The 16670-nt window shown below is 37.2% G+C and overlaps 1 protein-coding gene across 1 annotated transcript; it reads left to right on the top strand.

Moving 5' to 3' along the window:
• The first annotated feature begins 3616 nt into the window (after positions 1-3616).
• LOC128511918 (interaptin-like) lies at positions 3617-12694 on the top strand. The gene is made up of 5 exons (XM_053484969.1): positions 3617-3697; positions 4459-4519; positions 7764-9680; positions 9900-9971; positions 10424-12694. Exons 2-5 carry the CDS (start codon positions 4489-4491, stop codon positions 11698-11700), a joined length of 3297 nt encoding a protein of 1098 aa, XP_053340944.1. The 5' UTR covers positions 3617-3697; positions 4459-4488; the 3' UTR covers positions 11701-12694.
• The last annotated feature ends 3976 nt before the right edge of the window (positions 12695-16670 follow it).

Here is a 16670-nt window from a genome sequence, read left to right as displayed (position 1 = left end):
TTGTGTTCTTACTGAAACACAAAGTGACATGACATTTCCTGTCACTTCACAATAAACATAAATCAGAGCTTTAACAGTGTTCAGTGCTTGTAGACAGAATAATTGCCATCACTCGCTCTGCATAACAATCACACCATATTGTGAAAAAGCATTGAAGAGTTGACTTGGCCTAGCGTTTAGTCTCTTTTAGCTAACAGTAGAAAATCATGTTAATGCACACAGCATAAAGACAACCTGACTGAACTGAAAACAGAAGTCCTTCACTTCATTTATAAAACTTCTATAATAGGAGAGAGGGATTTAGGAGTGAAAGAGAGAAAAACAGAACGAGATCACACATCTTCCCAAGTCTACTGCGACATATCATATGCTGTCGTAACCAATATATAGACGAGGCAGTAGCAAAGCACATCATTCTGTTATCTGTTCAGTTTTTTACATTGATAAATGTCTGTGTTTTTAATTAAAGGAAGTGGGAATCTGATATTCTGTATATTCCTTTATGTACTACAATAGCACATAGATATATTACAGAATATTTAACTATAGATTTAAAATACACAGGGGGAAATGCACATATACTGACATACTGTATATTGGTAAATACATGCAGATATCAGAAAATAGTATTTTCCAATAAATCACAAGATATTTCTGTTCCTTAAGGGGAACTAGCGGTATATTAGCACAATGCTACATTATACAGATTTACTGTGTGTAACTGATTGTTGTCTAGTTTTCCTCTTTTTTATTAAGACACACATCAGCTGTGTTTTAACCAGAGTAACAATTACTTTCACATTTTCACATGGAACAATTCACATTTGTAATCATGCATTAAAATCTTCACTCTCTATTATTTACTTTCACAGGAGGGCCTGTTAGGTGAGTATAAAGTATTTTCTCTGATAGTGATGTGTTGTTGCTGCATGAATAATCTATTTATTGTGCAGATGAAATAGATTGGACTGTGCTGTGTGTTCAGAGAGCAATAACACACACACACACACACACACACACACACACACACACACACACATATTCATTTATTAATTAAGGCAAAAAAAAATTCATGTTGATTTGTTAGATTTCATACAAATCTGAAAAATTATAGCTGAACATGTTTGTACTAAAAGCACAGAGTGAAGATTGTGTAGCAGATATTATGACTGTAAATTATAAGTTTTTCTCATTATATTTTATCTAACATTACATTTCTCTCTGTTGTTTCACACGACACCTTCAGCACTGGTAAGTAAATAACTCGACTTCACACTAATGATAAACACTGATATTTTATAAACTTTTCAGATGTATTGGATTTTAATTCAGGATTTAAATAGAAATATAAAAGCATACACAATCATATAAGATTTAAAAAAATATATTTTATAAGTGTCCATGTATGATATCGGCATTTTATTTTATTTCTATAAGAAGTCAGTAATAATTGTGTTCTGATATTCTGTATATTCTGTAACACGGGTCTCACGAGGGGCAGAACCACACATAAATACTCTGCACTGTTCAGAACGGGCAGGTCCACAGGCTGCTACCCCACGGAGTTCTGAACAGGCAGAGGCTCGGCCGGGTAGACACGCGGTTGCCAGGCAACACTGCTGTAAGGTAATCAGTGTGAACGCGAAACACCTGGTGGTGTGTTTATTTAGGGTCTGATATCTCCGCACTTCGTGTCATCATTTAGGTTGCACCGGTACGGTATGAGGGCCAAAGAAAGAAAGAAAGTAAGATAGACAGAGCGTTCTCAAGAGAGGGAGAGAGGCAAAGACCCAGCCTCTGTCTCCATAAGACACCAACGTGAGAGAGAGAGAGAGAGAGAGAGAGAGAGAGCAACACACCTCAGTTTTCTCTCTTATAAATCCTCGGTAAGATCGAAGGCCCAGAGAGGATCTAAAGTTTATTTTTAGTTATCAGAGCCCCATCCATTCTCGTGTATTTGGCGGAGCTCTGTTTATTTTTGAGTTTTCAGTTCTCTTTTGTTTCCTTTTCCTAATTAATAATCCCACGCCATCTCGAAACGGAAAGGTCTTCCCATCCGCATCATAAGCACTTTCACAACCTCTGTTTCATTCACCCCCTCTGAAGCCCTTCGTTAGGGCTCTTATAAACATCAAAATATCTCATGGTGCGACTCTCCATACCGCACCACGTAACATATTTCTTTATCTACTACAATAGCACATAGATATATTACAGAATATTTAACTATAGATTTAAAATACACAGGGGGAAATGCACATATACTGACATACTGTATATTGGTAAATACATGCAGATATCAGAAAATAGTATTTTCCAATAAATCACAAGATATTTCTGTTCCTTAAGGGGAACTAGCGGTATATTAGCACAATGCTACATTATACAGATTTACTGTATGTGATGACTGATTGTTGTCTAGTTTTCCTCTTTTTTATTAAGACACACATCAGCTGTGTTTTAACCAGAGTAACAGTTACTTTCACATTTTTACATGGAACAATTCACATTTGTAATCATTCATTAAATCTTCACTCTCTATTATTTACTTTCACAGATGACAATATCGGGTGAGTATAAAGTCTTTCCTCTAATAGTGATGTATTGATGCTGCATAAATAATATATTTATTGTGCAGATGAAATAGATTGGACTGTGCTGTGTGTTCAGAGTGCAATAGCACATAGATATATGAGCATCATGAGCATAGTGTAGTGAACACAACAGACTGTGATCGCTGGCAGAACATTCATCATGCTGTTGTCTAGTTTATCATTAGTGTTCTACACACACACACACACACACACACACACACACACACACACACACACACATCTGAGAGATAAAAAGCTGAAGGTTTCTGTTTGATTGTAATTTTATAGTAATAACTCCTTTTTAAAGTTACTGAGACTGACTAATATTACAAAAAGTCTCACACACTAATATTTCATTTGTTCACATGCTTTCCTTATGGTGTGTAATGTGGTGGATAATCCCTGTGTATAAATGCTTCCTCATGCTCACAGAGCCCAGCGTATGTCCAGGACATCTGGGAAGAATAATGATGTATTGATGTAATAACCTGGTCATTCAGTACATTTAATTAGATTATTTTTGTTCTGATTAGCCTCATTAACAAGTGGTTTTCTGATAGTCACACAGCTGTTTAGTCCCAATCCTGTGAGCTCTGTGATTTCTGCTGTCATTTATGTAAAGTTTTTTTTAAATGATTTAACTTCTCCAAGTGTTTGATATCAGATCACGGTCGTTTATAATGTTTTTAGATCATATTTTTTTCATGAAGTTTACTGTTTTTTTTTTCTTTTTTGTCCAGGTAGTGTACTGTATATAACTTTAGTGAGAGAAGTGAGTTAGAGAGTCCACGCTAGATAATAGTGCATGAAAGAGATTATAACAGAATGTGAGTGAGTGATTCAGTAAATTTGTTTCTTACAGAGTTAATATAATAAAGCTAAAGCCATTTCTTTTCCAAAATCAGCAGAGAAACAGAAGAGAGACAAACTAATGCAGGACAAAACGTATTTACTGAGAACAGCCACAGAATGTTTATATCTAATACTATTCCATATAATACAGAGACATTTACAAAAATTACTAAAGCATTTTCAGGAATCTAATCAAACTTTCTTTGTCTTTTTTGTCACATCATCAAATAAAAGACGTCTGTGTTTATCAGGTGAGTAAACTGCACTAAACTACTAATGTTCATAAATACTACTGATACTAGCAGCTTAAAAACATCCTAAATTGTTATAATAAGTCTATTACCCAGTGATGGGTTACTATGGTTACAGCTCACAGTAATGGTCAGAAAAACTATCACACGACTGACACATTGAATAGAAACATGGACATTGAGCTGTTTGTTAATGACATTTGACAGACAGGATGCAAGTACAGATTAATATGTTAAATAAAAAAGTTTTTCCTTTATACATTAAACACATGTGAACTATGGCTGTGGCTCGGCTACAAACTAAGAGCTAATGCTAATGATCGTGCTAATGCTAAAGCTAATACAAGCAAACAAAACAAAATACATTACTTAATTTTAATTTACTTAAAACCATTTTATTAAAATCTGTAGGGCAAATTTAATGTCACTTTAGAGAACAAATCCATGACAAACTCTCAGTGTCTGAATTGTGTTGTGTGTTTTAATCATGGCTGACTGATGGTCATGAAAGTATAACAAACATTAAAAATAAAATATTTATTGTCAAAATTACAATAAAACACAATCAGTGTCGTATAAGTATATTATTCAGATTAGTGTAAAGTGTTAGTCATATCACCTGTCTCACACACACACACACACACACACACAAACACACAGTGATGTGAACTGAGAAACACGTCATGTTTATTTAACACTTTATTTACATACAGTATGGAGTCAGGTATAAAACCTTCACACTGATTTATTCTCTTTCACAGAGTAACAGAAAATGGACAGAAGATGAGAGAATGAAGATGAAGAACTCGGCTCTACTGACTGGTGAGTGTGGAAGGAGCTACAAAAGTAAACACACCTGATCATGTGTTGTACAGTAAAGTGTTCAATAGTGAGATCTCAATAGTGAGATAAACATTATTTAAATATTATAGAGAAAGCACACAGAAAGTGTTTATGGAGGAGGAAAAACTTAGTGATATTCACTATGGACACTTAACTTTTAATATCTGTAACTATGAATTAATCTAAGTCACACGTTTTAAAGTCAAGGCGCTGGGTCCAAACACACCTTAAATGGGATTCAGTGATTGATGCCAAATCCTGAAACACATCAGAAACACATCACCCAGTGTACAGAGCAATAAATACAGTCTGCTGGGGAAAAGAGAAGATGAGAGAGAGACAGGAGACTAAGTACATGTCAGTTCCTAACAGAGACAGTCCTGTGTGAGTTCCCCATGAATCTCCTAATGTTAGATATTTTTAAGTTTGGGGAATTTTTTTTTTTTAAAAACAACAACAAAAACAGCATCAATATATTTAATGTTATCACTTGATAGTTTTTTAACTTGATTATTGATTATTTATTTAAAAGTTGTTTACTTTGTTCTTCTTTTTTAAGACTTGATGCCTAGTTTAATAGATTTAATTACCAGAAAAATAAATAAATAAATAATTAAAAATTAATAGTTGTAGTTCATGGGCGGTTAAATAATGTTAAATAATGCTTACATGTACTGGGTGTGATTTGAGTTTGACATCCTGCTCTAAAGCTGGCGTTCTCACCCAGTGGGGCGTGGCTGTTGTACTGTTACATTAGAATATCAGAGTGCCGATGGACACATCATCAGATAGAGACAAATGTTTTGTCAACCGCTAGCTAATGTTTGGACACAGTTACAAAATGGAGAACTTTTTGAAATAAAACTATGATGTGGGAGATAAACCTGTGCTAGTGAATGCTCCAAGACATGTGCTGTAATGTATTCAGTGATGTTAAATACATTAATTGTGTATTTATAGTGGCAGGCAGTGTGTTGAATGTTCTGAAATCATGTCAATTGAAGCTAAAAAAAAAACATCAAAGCTCAGAGACACTTAAACACAAAGCACCCAAGATGTGTTGGGAAGCCAAAAGGACATTTTATAATGAAAAGGGTCGTGTTTCTGGCACAACAGAAGGTCATCACAATATTAACAGTGCAGTCAGAAGCGTTGTTGAAAGATAGTTATTTGGTTTCTGCTCATATAGATGAAGCTTGTTTTGTATAACGGTTAAGATTTGTGCAGGGAGTTAATGGGGAACCCACTGCAAACACAATTCAGTCCATATCACTGTCTACTGACACCATGAGCAAAAGAATTGTTCTCATGAGTGATGACATTGAATGTCAACTTGTGGAAAGAATAAAGACACGCCGATAATTTGCCGTACAGGGGGGACAAGTTCACTAACGTTAGCAACGCTGCTTTATTGTTAGTTCTTGTTAGATTCCACATGGACAGTAGTTTGCAAGAAGATTTGTTTTTTTTGCAAAGAGCTTTACACAAGAACAGTGGCTTACAGATAATGTTATGAGTTACGTTGATGATTTCTTCACTAAAAAAGGGCTTGATTGGAAATACTGTAATGGTGTTTGCACAGACAATAAGCTAAGATGATGACAGGGATACATCGTGGTGTTGTAAAACAGATCCAAGATAGAACCCCTGACACCAAGTGGACACACTGTCTCTTACTGTACATAGGGAAAGTCTAGCCATAAAGCAGATGTCACCAGAACTGCATGAAGTCATGAACGTGTCTTTGGAAATGGTGAACTATATCTATAAAAATGCACTGAACTCAATGTGTTGTTCAGCTCTGTGTGAAAGACTAGATGCAGATCATCTGCAGTTTTTGTACCACTGAAATATAATAGTTTTCAAAAGGACGTGAGCTTAATCACCTTTTAGAACTAAGAGAAGTTATTCTTTGCAACAGAAGAGTCAAGGAGGGACGATTTGTCATGTTTTCACTCCTAAGTGAAAGTCTGGAAGCCTCACCTCATGTCAACATATCCAGTATAACCCAGCATTAGACTCTGTTGTCACAAAAGTTTGCAGTTTTACTTCTCAATGGACAGACGGCAAAGAATTGTTTGGTTTTTGGACCCTTTATCTGTGGATTCTGCTTCAGAAGACATGATTCTGTCCACTGTGTTGGAAGATGAACTGATGGTTGAATCAGCAGACAGCAGGCTGAAGCTTCAGTTCAAACAAGTTGACCTTGATTCATTCTGAATACAACCTGACAGTCAGTGTCCATCCATGTCAAAATGGACAATCACATTTCTGTTCCCTTTTACAACCACCTGTTTATATTTCAATTTTCAATTTCAATTCAATTTCAATTTTATTTGTATAGCGCTTTTAGCAATTTTCATTGCCGCAAAGCAGCTTTACATAGTCAAAAGAATTATTTAGGTTTGTATGAAATGTGAATTTGTATGAATCAAAATGGTCAGTTTGTCCCTGGTGAGCAAGCCGAGGGCGACAGTGGCAAGGAAAAACTCCCTGAGATGGTAAGAGGAAGAAACCTTGAGAGGAACCAGACTCAACAGGGAACCCATCCTCATTTGGGTGAAACAAAAAGCAGTAAATGATCTGCATTTATACAGTGTGTAGGGTGGGAGGCAGTTCAGCTATAATAGCTGATGTTAATTGAATCATATATATCAGTCAGAGTTTCCACTGTGACTGTCAGGAAATCAAAAGCACAAAACAAACTGAATACAACATTGAGTGCTACTCTGCATGTCAGCCTCTCACCCGTCCCACCTAGGCTTGATCTCCTTATTTCCAAGCAAGTCCAGGTGTCTAGTGGGAAATGGAATATTTATTTTAGTCGTTACAGCTGACGTGGGCAAAACACATTACTGTCTACTTTATTATTTATTTTCATGTTATGCTTTTTCTTTATTTTGGGCCTTAAAATTCAAAAGGTTGAGAAAGTTAAAATTAAAGCTTTTGAACATTTAGCCAGTTTTAAACTGACCTACATTTAGGTATATAAAATGTGATGATATTATAATAAGTAAGAGTGTAAAGTACCTCCCTGGTTTTACTATAATAAAATCAATCAGTCAATGTTTTTAATTAATAAAATTTATCACTTTAGTTTTTCTAATAAATAATTACATATTGTAAATTTGGCTTTAGTCATAACAAGCTGTACTTCTGTAACTGATGACTGATTATGATCACATTAATCATTCAGTTCACTCTTCTGCTTAATATTTTAAAGACCCGAAGGAAGCATTAAAATCTCTGGAACATAAAGACCAACAGCTGGAGGATTATAAAAGACAAATAGAGAATAAAGATACAGAACTGAGAAACAGAGAGAAAATCATTGAGGAGAAAGACGCACAACTCAAAGATACAAATACAACACTAGAGAAGACGAGTAAAGAGCTAGAGGAGAGAGACAGAGCTCTACATGAGAGAGATCAACAACTGAAACTGAAAGAAACACAAATACAGAAGACACAAACACAAGTGAAGAAAAAGGACAACAGACTTGTGGAGAAGGAGAAAAAATTTTATGAGAAAAATAAAGAGCTGAAGATTCTAAAAGAGCGTTTAGAGACTAATGAGAAGACTCTTTCTGAGAGAGACGCAGTGTTAATGGAAACTAATAATAAACTTCAACATGCTACTGAAGAAGTTAAAGAGAAAATCTCACAACTGGAGAATATGAACAAACTGCTGAGTGAGAAAGAAACACAGCTGAAGAACACAGATAAAGAGCTGGAAACCAGTAAAAACAAACTGGAGACACTGGGACAGGAGCTGCAGGATGAGAAGAGACAACTACAGGAGATGATGATCGTACTGGAGCAACAGAAAACTGAGTTAACAGAAAAAAACAAACAGCTTAAAGAGACAGAGAGACGTCTAACTGAGAGAGAGACACAGCTAATGGAGAGAGACAAACAGCTTCAGGAGAAAGACAAATGCCCAACAGAAAATCAAAAAATGCTTCAGATGAAGGACCAGCCACTGGAAGAAAAGGATACACTGCTCAGAAGGGTTAAAGAAGAATTATACAAAACAAATTGGACATTAGAGGAGAATCAGACTCAGTTAAAAGACAAAGAGAGAAAACTGGAGAATGACCTGGAAACCAGTAATCAAAAACTGATGGAGAAAGACAAACTGCTTCAGGAGAAAGACAGGCATCTGTCTGAAAAATCGCAAATATTGCAAATGAAAGATGCTGCACTGGAAAAGAATGAGACATGTCTCAAAGAGATACAAACTGAAATGGACAAAACAATTAAAGAATTAGAAGAGAGTCAGCGAAATGCTGCGGAGAAAATCTCACAACTGGAGAATATGAGCAAACTGCTGAGTGAGAAAGAAACACAGCTGAAGAACACAGATAAAGAGCTGGAAACCAGTAAAAACAAACTGGAGACACTGGAACAGGAGCTGCAGGATGAGAAGAGACAACTACAGGAGATGATGATCGTACTGGAGCAACAGAAATCTGAGTTAACAGAAAAAAACAAAGAGCTTAGAGAGAGAGAGAGACTTCTAACTGAGAGAGAGAGACAGCTAATGGAGAGAGACAAACAGCTTCAGGAGAAAGACAAATGCCTAACAGAAAATCAACAAATGCTTCAGATGAAGGACAAGACACTAGAACAGAAGGACACACTGCTCAGAGAGGTGAAAAAAGAATTAGATAGAACAAATCACATGTTAGAAGAACATCAGTCTCAGTTGAGAGAGAAAGAAAGACAACTGGAGAGTGTAATGAAAGAGCTAGACACCAGTAAAACCAAACTGAAGAAGGGAGACAAAGAGCTCCAGAAGAAAGACAGACTTTTAAATGAGAGAACTGATGCACTTAACATGAAGAATAAAACACTGGAAGAGAAGGAAACACTGCTCAGAGAGGTGAAAGATGAACTGGGGAAAACAAAGAGGACATTAGAGGAGAATCAGACTCAGTTGAAAGACAAAGAGAGACAACTGGAGAGTGTGGAGAATGAACTGGAAACCAGTAAAAACAAACTAACTGAACGAGACAAACAGCTTCAGGAGAAAGACAGACTTCTAGAGGAGAAAACAAAGCAGCTGCAGGAACAGACAGATCCAGAATCATCAGCCCCCATCAGGAGAAGAAACAGCAAGGAGACGTTACCTCCATATAGTGAGTAATTTGTTACAGTAAGCAGTTAAAAGCTTTTTAAAACGTACTTGAAATATTAATCTACACCTAATAAATCATATGTAAGGACATGAAACATACTGTAATGATACTTAATGATGCAACTCTTCAGCTACTGTAAGGAAGTGTAATTTAAACAGTGAAAGTGATTAATTATAGAAGAATGTCTCTCTCATTCTGACTGGTTCTGATGTTTCCTAGTGAGTGGAGAGACTCAGGACTCAGCAGCACCAATCAGGAGAAGAAACAGTATGGAGGGACATCGTCCTACATGTAAGTGATTAATGTTAGTTGTTCAGTGTGTAACTCAACACTAGTTTAGGGGTAGATGTCTATGAAGAGACAGAATAAGCAGATTTAGACACTTAATTAGATTACAGTAAAAAGATCAATATTGTAACTCTGGCATAAAACAGTCTCAGTAACCAATAATGAGAAATAGAAGCACATGTTAGCCTTCACCTGCCATGATTGGTCTTTGTCATGTGATAGGGCAAAGATCACTCATGGGTGGGGCTTCCAATAACACAAAGGTTTAATTCTAGCTCAACACATGTAATTGCTGTTTAAAAAAACTATTTGTGTTGTGGAATTTAAATTTGTTTTACATAAAGGCTTAGGCTTACCTGATTTAATCATTATTGTCCTACAGTCCACCGCAAGAGAACAACATAATCACCACAATGCAGTGATTCTGTATTAAATTATTTACTCTTTATTATTAGTAGGTGGAGAATCGTCTAGTCCACATTCTCCAGTGTCGGTTCCTGTAGCAGAACTGAGGCTGGTGCTGCTGGGGAGGACGGGGTCTGGGAAGAGTGCAGCAGGAAACACCATCCTGAGCAGAGAGGAGAGGAACCAGGCTGCTACATCTACAGCTACATCTACATCCACCCAGCAGAGTGAGAGCACACAGGGGGAGGTGGCTGGGAGGAAGGTGACTGTGGTGGACACTCCTGACTGGTTCTCTCCTGGACTCTCTCTGGAGAAGCTGAGACAGGATGTGGGACTCTGTGTCCATCTGTCTGCTCCAGGACCCCACGCCTTTCTCCTAGTCATACCTATAAAGCAGCCTACAGGAGAGGAGAGAGGGATGCTGGAGAAAATGGAGGAGATTTTTGGAGAGAGATGTTGGAGAAACACCATGATTATATTCAGTGTTACTGATTATGTTCAGAAGAAGAACATTGAGGAGTTTATCCATACAGGAGACCAGGAGGTCCAGAGACTTGTAGAGAAATGTGGGGACAGGTTTTACTGTCTCAACATTAAGGAGAGTGGAGATGGTTCTCAGGTCTCAGACCTGCTGAAGAAGATAGAGAAAATGGTGGAAGGAAGCAAAGAGAAATTCTACAGCAGTGAGATCTACCTGGAGACAGAATCTCAGATTAGAGCGATGGAGACTAAGATCCTGGGGGAAAGAAAAGTGAAAATGATAAGAGAGGAGATTAAAGTGAAGGAAAAAATAGATAAGGAGGTGCAGGACTCTCTGAGAAAGATAGAGGGAGTGATCCAGGAGCATGAAGGAGACATCAGACAACTGAATGACCGAACAACTGAACTAGAGAGAAAGATGAAAGAAGAGAGAGATGAAGAGAAAAAGAAAGAACTTGAGAGGGAGCTGAAGCGAGAGGTAGAGCGAAGGACAGAAATGGAAGAAAAGGTGAAGAAACTCAAAGAAAAGAGAGAAAGGGAGAGGAGAGAGATGGAGGAGAGGCACCAACAGGAGATAGAGGAGATCAGGGAGGTGTATGAGGGAGAGGTCAGGATGGAGACAGAGAGAAACCTCATGAAGATCATCCTGCCTGAACTCCAGAGAAACATTTTGGCCTCAAAAACAAAGATGCAGGAAGATCTCAGCAGACAGATGGAGGAGAAGAACAGAGAGCTGGAGACTCTTAAACAGAAACTTTCAGATCTCACAAAAGTTCTCAGACTGAGGGAAGAAGTTTATCAGGAAACAGTGATGAGTTTAACGTATCAGAACCAGCAACCAGTTTAAGCTAAATTATTGCTGCATGTATGACTTTGGAGTTGATTCTGCTGTTTGCAGACACAATAACACTAATAACATAATTCTTTTTATTGTGACTTAAGATCAGTGGTCTCATATTTCATAACAATGATAGTCATGTTGATGATAAAGTTTTGGCATTATGAGGATTTTCTATTAAAATGTCAGAGTGTAAGTGCTGCTAGGATGTTCATCAGGAGGACGACACAGGATTCTACCAAACCCACAGAACAGTTACAGATACGGTAGCAGCAGTGGTGAAAAACTGTGATAAAGACAAACCTTACAGCACAACAAAACTGTATATTATATAATAATATATAATTATATAGAACTTTAACTTTTGTGAAAGAACACAGTATAATATTTTTTCTTAAACTTTCATGCCAAGATGTTATTTACATTTTTCCACCTCAGTACAGACGGTTTATTGGTTATGTGACAAAAATAAGTTGTTTTTCTGGAGTTCCACAGCAATTTTATATGTACAATAAACAGAAAATATGTATAATTTTTTAATAAATATTTATGAATTTAAGGTATAAGGGGAATAAAGCATGTCGTTGTTGGTTGTGTTTTAAGTGGAAACAGTAACATTGATTATATTAATTACACGTATTATAATACAGTTTAATGTATTTTTTGTAATTGTCTGGCAAACTACAGCATACTTGTAATACATTTCTCTACCAGTAGAGGGAACCAACAGACTGCTGTTTATGTTTCTTTCTCATTATAGAAGTCAGATTGGGTCTTTATTTCTGTACATCAGTGGATGAGTAACAGCAGAACAGATCCATGCAGTAGGCGTGGTCACTGAAACACTCTTATTCCTGTACAGCTCATCCTCTCTCTCTTATTGCTGCTCCACACTGCAGTTTAAACATCTATGTCTAATAAATGAAAGTATTTTTCAGTGATTTTAAAAATATAAAAAAGCCTTTTCTGCCCCAATTACTGCCCACAAATATCTAAATATAGTCTGCATGTTGCATTTATTTTTGATTGAATTATAGCAATGATATAGACAAGCAAACGTACACACACACACACACACAAATTAGAAGGAATGTTAAAAAAGTTTGTCTAAAATGGAGGCTGTGATTCATTTTATTTATAACTTGAAAAATAAACTCAGATAAATAAAAGTGATTACTGCATGTCCATAATAATTACATGTGAAAAGCTTAGTAATGCGTTGCACACTTCACTCAGCTATTTACTGCATAATCAACTCATGGCGTCTCACAATGTGGAGGGTGGAGAAGTGAATCTGGCCCTCAGGAGCACCAGACGATGGTACTTGTACAAGCCCCGATGAGTATTAATGGTGAGGTTCTTCTCTGAGTTCTGGTCCAGTTTTAATTGCTGATAAGCATGTGCCAATTCTAGTTTGCTAAACAGTGTTCCACCTGGATTAGCGAACAAATCCTCTGTGTTGGGTAATGGATACGTTTCCTCCTCCAAGTTCTGATTAACAGTAACTTTATAGTCACCATAGATGCGGATGGACTTGTCACTTTTAGGCACGACTACAACTGGCGCTGCCCAGTCACTTCTGTCAATTTTGGATACTATGACTGCCTTTTCCAGCCTATCCAGTTCTTTTCTCAGCACGGCTTTTACTGCTGGGTCGGAGGCCACGTCTGCTTTCTCTACATAGAAAATGTTTGGCCAATCTAAGTGAATTTTCTCTAACCAGTTCCGTCAACGGATCCCAGCAGGAATTCTCTCACCTGAATAGATAATGAGCTGCATGCTGGTTTTACTTAACGGAAGATTTTGTTACACACGTGACATTTCTCATTTTTGAATCTGCAGTCTCTAGCATAATGTTTCCCAGCACATCTGTAACATTTATTACTTTCTTCTTGTCTCTGTTTCTGATATTTTCCCTTTTCAGCATCATCTCTCCCTTAAACTTCCCTTTTCCTCTCTTATGAAAAGGTTTTGCTTCATTCACAGCATTCACTGACTGTAAATCCTTTGTTTTACCTGCAATTTCCAGCGTGTTTCTCGATGCGAGCTCCATGGATGAAGTAATTTCACAAGCCTGGTTAAACGTCAGATCCTTTTGACTGAGCAGTTTGCGTTTCACCGACTCTGCATTAAGTCCACTCACAAATCTGTCTCTGAGCGCATCATTCAAATACTGCCCCAATTCACAGCTCACTGATAGCCGCCTCAAAGCCACGATGTAATCCCCCACGGATTCACCTTCATTTTGGTTTTATTTCTGAAACTTAAAACGCTCCGCGATTACTAATGGTTGCGGTCTGTAATGCGCTAACAATGCTGCTTTTAGTTAGTTGTAGGTCATTTCACTCGGCTTCGTAGGTGTGAATAGATTCTTTAACAGTCCATATGTCTCTGTCCCGATCACGGAGAGAAACACACTAACCTTTTTCTCACTTACGATGTCATTTGCCAGCAGCCACTGCTCAAAACACTCTATGTACGACTCAAAATCCTCCTTTGCTTCCTTGTACTCATCCACACGGCCAAACTGCATCTCTACCATCCACTCGTGCCTCGTTCCTTTTTACTCCTATGACAAGTGTAACACAGTGTTTTTCCCGCACTAACAGTCTCTAAAAATACCTTAATCCTCATCGCCACTGTAATATATTTTTATATATGCTTTATGCTTTAAAAGAGAGACAACAGACATGTCCTCTGCAATCTTACTTATTTTACTAGAACTCACACTAAATCAGGTCACACACACGTACATACAAGGGGCGTGGTTTTAAACGTAAATGTCACTCAGAACATCTATTACACAGAGTCATAGAGTTACAGAGTGTAATATTACTGACACACACCGCCTAAGTGAGGACGGGGAGGAATTAAGTGCTGCAGAAACAAAACAGCAGTAACAGTAGATCTCTCTGTCTCACTCACTCTCTCTCACACATAACAGAGACAGAGAGACACAGTGGTGGCCGAAAGTATTAGGACAGCATAGAAAGCACAAAACAGGTGATGTCACTAATTACTTCAAGTCGATCTGGTTGAAGAGTCAATTGTGCTAATTACAATCAGCTGCTTTAGTTAATTGATGAAACAGATATGTGGCAGAACTTTTACTTTCTGAAGCCTGATTGTCCACATTTACTTTAGATCCAGCAGGTTTTGAAGAAGAAAAGACTTCATATTAAATACTGATAGGTGTACAACAACTAAGCAAAAACTCATTAAACATTTAATATTGTCATGAAAATATTGATTTTCACTTTTGTTTCAATACTTTTGGTCCCCACTGTATATAGTTATTATAAAGGTAGATATAACCTCCTCAGTGTACTGATGTTTAAACTGCAGAATATTTTTTTTTTATTTCGTCTACCTATCTATATGTAATGTATTTTTTATATATTAAATTTATACTTATCAATTCTATTTCTTTACTTAATTTTTTCCCTTTTAACATTTACAGTATGAGTATTTAGTGTGAGCTCTCGGAGTAAAAGCTGTTTAAGTTTCTTTTATGAATGTTGTTCTGCTTTATTCATGCTCCAATGCTGCCCCCTTGTGGACGATCTAAGTGTAACGTTTAACGGCGGTTGGAATCCAGTAGGTTACATTACAGTCATCTGTAGGACTCATTCTCCCTCATCTTCCCGGCCAAGCAAACACAAAATGAACAAACAGCAAACAATGTCAAGATAAATTTAATAAAAAATGTTGTAAACTATGTTAATTCTTAAAATGTTGTAGGACTAACCTAAGAGGAAAGCACAGACATACACAACACATGAATACGGGCAATCTGGATTAGATTAGTGTTACTGACGAAGCATCTCATCCAGTGTACTTTCTTGTGTAAGTAGTAGTTGTGATGAGTAGTAGTCCTTGAGCCACTAGTGTGAAACACTGCAGTGATACAGAAAGCAAAGAATAAAACCCTATGGATTAGTAGGTAACGTAGCACCAGAGAAAGGTGCTACACCCCTGGAGCAGATAGGGTTAAGGGCCTTGCTCAAGGGCTCAGGAGGGGCAACTTGGCAGTGCTGGGGCTCGAACCCTCAATCTTTAAATCAGAAACCCAGTAACCTACAGAGAAGACAAACCTTGCATGTTCATGACATCACCTCACGACAAGTATGATAGAATGTACACACAACCTAGATCTTGATTGCATTCACACTTCAAACCTATAAAATCTTCAAATCATCCATAAAAGGAAGTGCAAAGCTTTTTAGTGTTTTGGTTGGAAATGCATGGTTGCACAATTTGTGCACACAATGGTAGAACACAAACACGGTAGTAACATGCACACAAAACCGAAATCTCTATGGCCTGCACCATGATGAATTTAGACCAATATAAATTATTGGTTTCTAAAGTGTATGTGATCAGAGAAATTTAAAAACTTAACTGTTTATAGGGGAGCCATTACTTCTTACACTGTCTGAAGTTTGAAGGTGATCATGGATTATAAAATATCAGAACTCACTACCATTCATTTCATAATCTGTGTAACAAGTGAACTGCATCACTATAACTTTTTGATGACGTTTAGACAACAGCTAAAGCTAGAAAAATCTATGAAGATGCAAACACAAGAACTGAAACCCTGTTGTGAAACATCACAGTTATCATGAATGGAGCTTTGGCTGTTCTAACAATGTTGTAGTGAAGATGTTGTAGAGGAGAAGCACAGAGAGCTGGAGACTCTTCAGAGACACATTCAGAGCTCACAGAGACTCACAGACTGAGGGAAGAAGTTTACCAGGAAAGAGTGATGAGTTTAATATATCAGAACCAGCAGCAGGTTTAGTTCACACTTCATGTAGGACTTTGGGCTTGATTTTGCTGTTGCTGGCAAAAATCCCACATCGTAACAGAACTCAACAAACTGCTGTTTATTATGAGGCGCCGTATAGGGCTTAAATCAAACTTCACTCATGCACACACATATGAAACACTTGCATACACATATATGAAACATTCAC

The sequence above is a fragment of the Clarias gariepinus genome, chromosome 24 (genome assembly GCF_024256425.1).
Source record: "Clarias gariepinus isolate MV-2021 ecotype Netherlands chromosome 24, CGAR_prim_01v2, whole genome shotgun sequence".
NCBI classification, from domain to species: domain Eukaryota; kingdom Metazoa; phylum Chordata; class Actinopteri; order Siluriformes; family Clariidae; genus Clarias; species Clarias gariepinus.
Note: the sequence above shows the minus strand (reverse complement) of the source record. Positions and strands in the feature narration are given on the sequence as shown.

Coding starts and splice junctions, on each gene's coding strand:
- LOC128511918 (XM_053484969.1), top strand. CDS start 4,489: ATGAAGATGAAGAACTCGGCTCTACTGACTG. Junction 4,520..7,763: donor GAACTCGGCTCTACTGACTG/GTGAGTGTGGAA, acceptor AATATTTTAAAG/ACCCGAAGGAAGCATTAAAA. Junction 9,681..9,899: donor GGAGACGTTACCTCCATATA/GTGAGTAATTTG, acceptor GATGTTTCCTAG/TGAGTGGAGAGACTCAGGAC.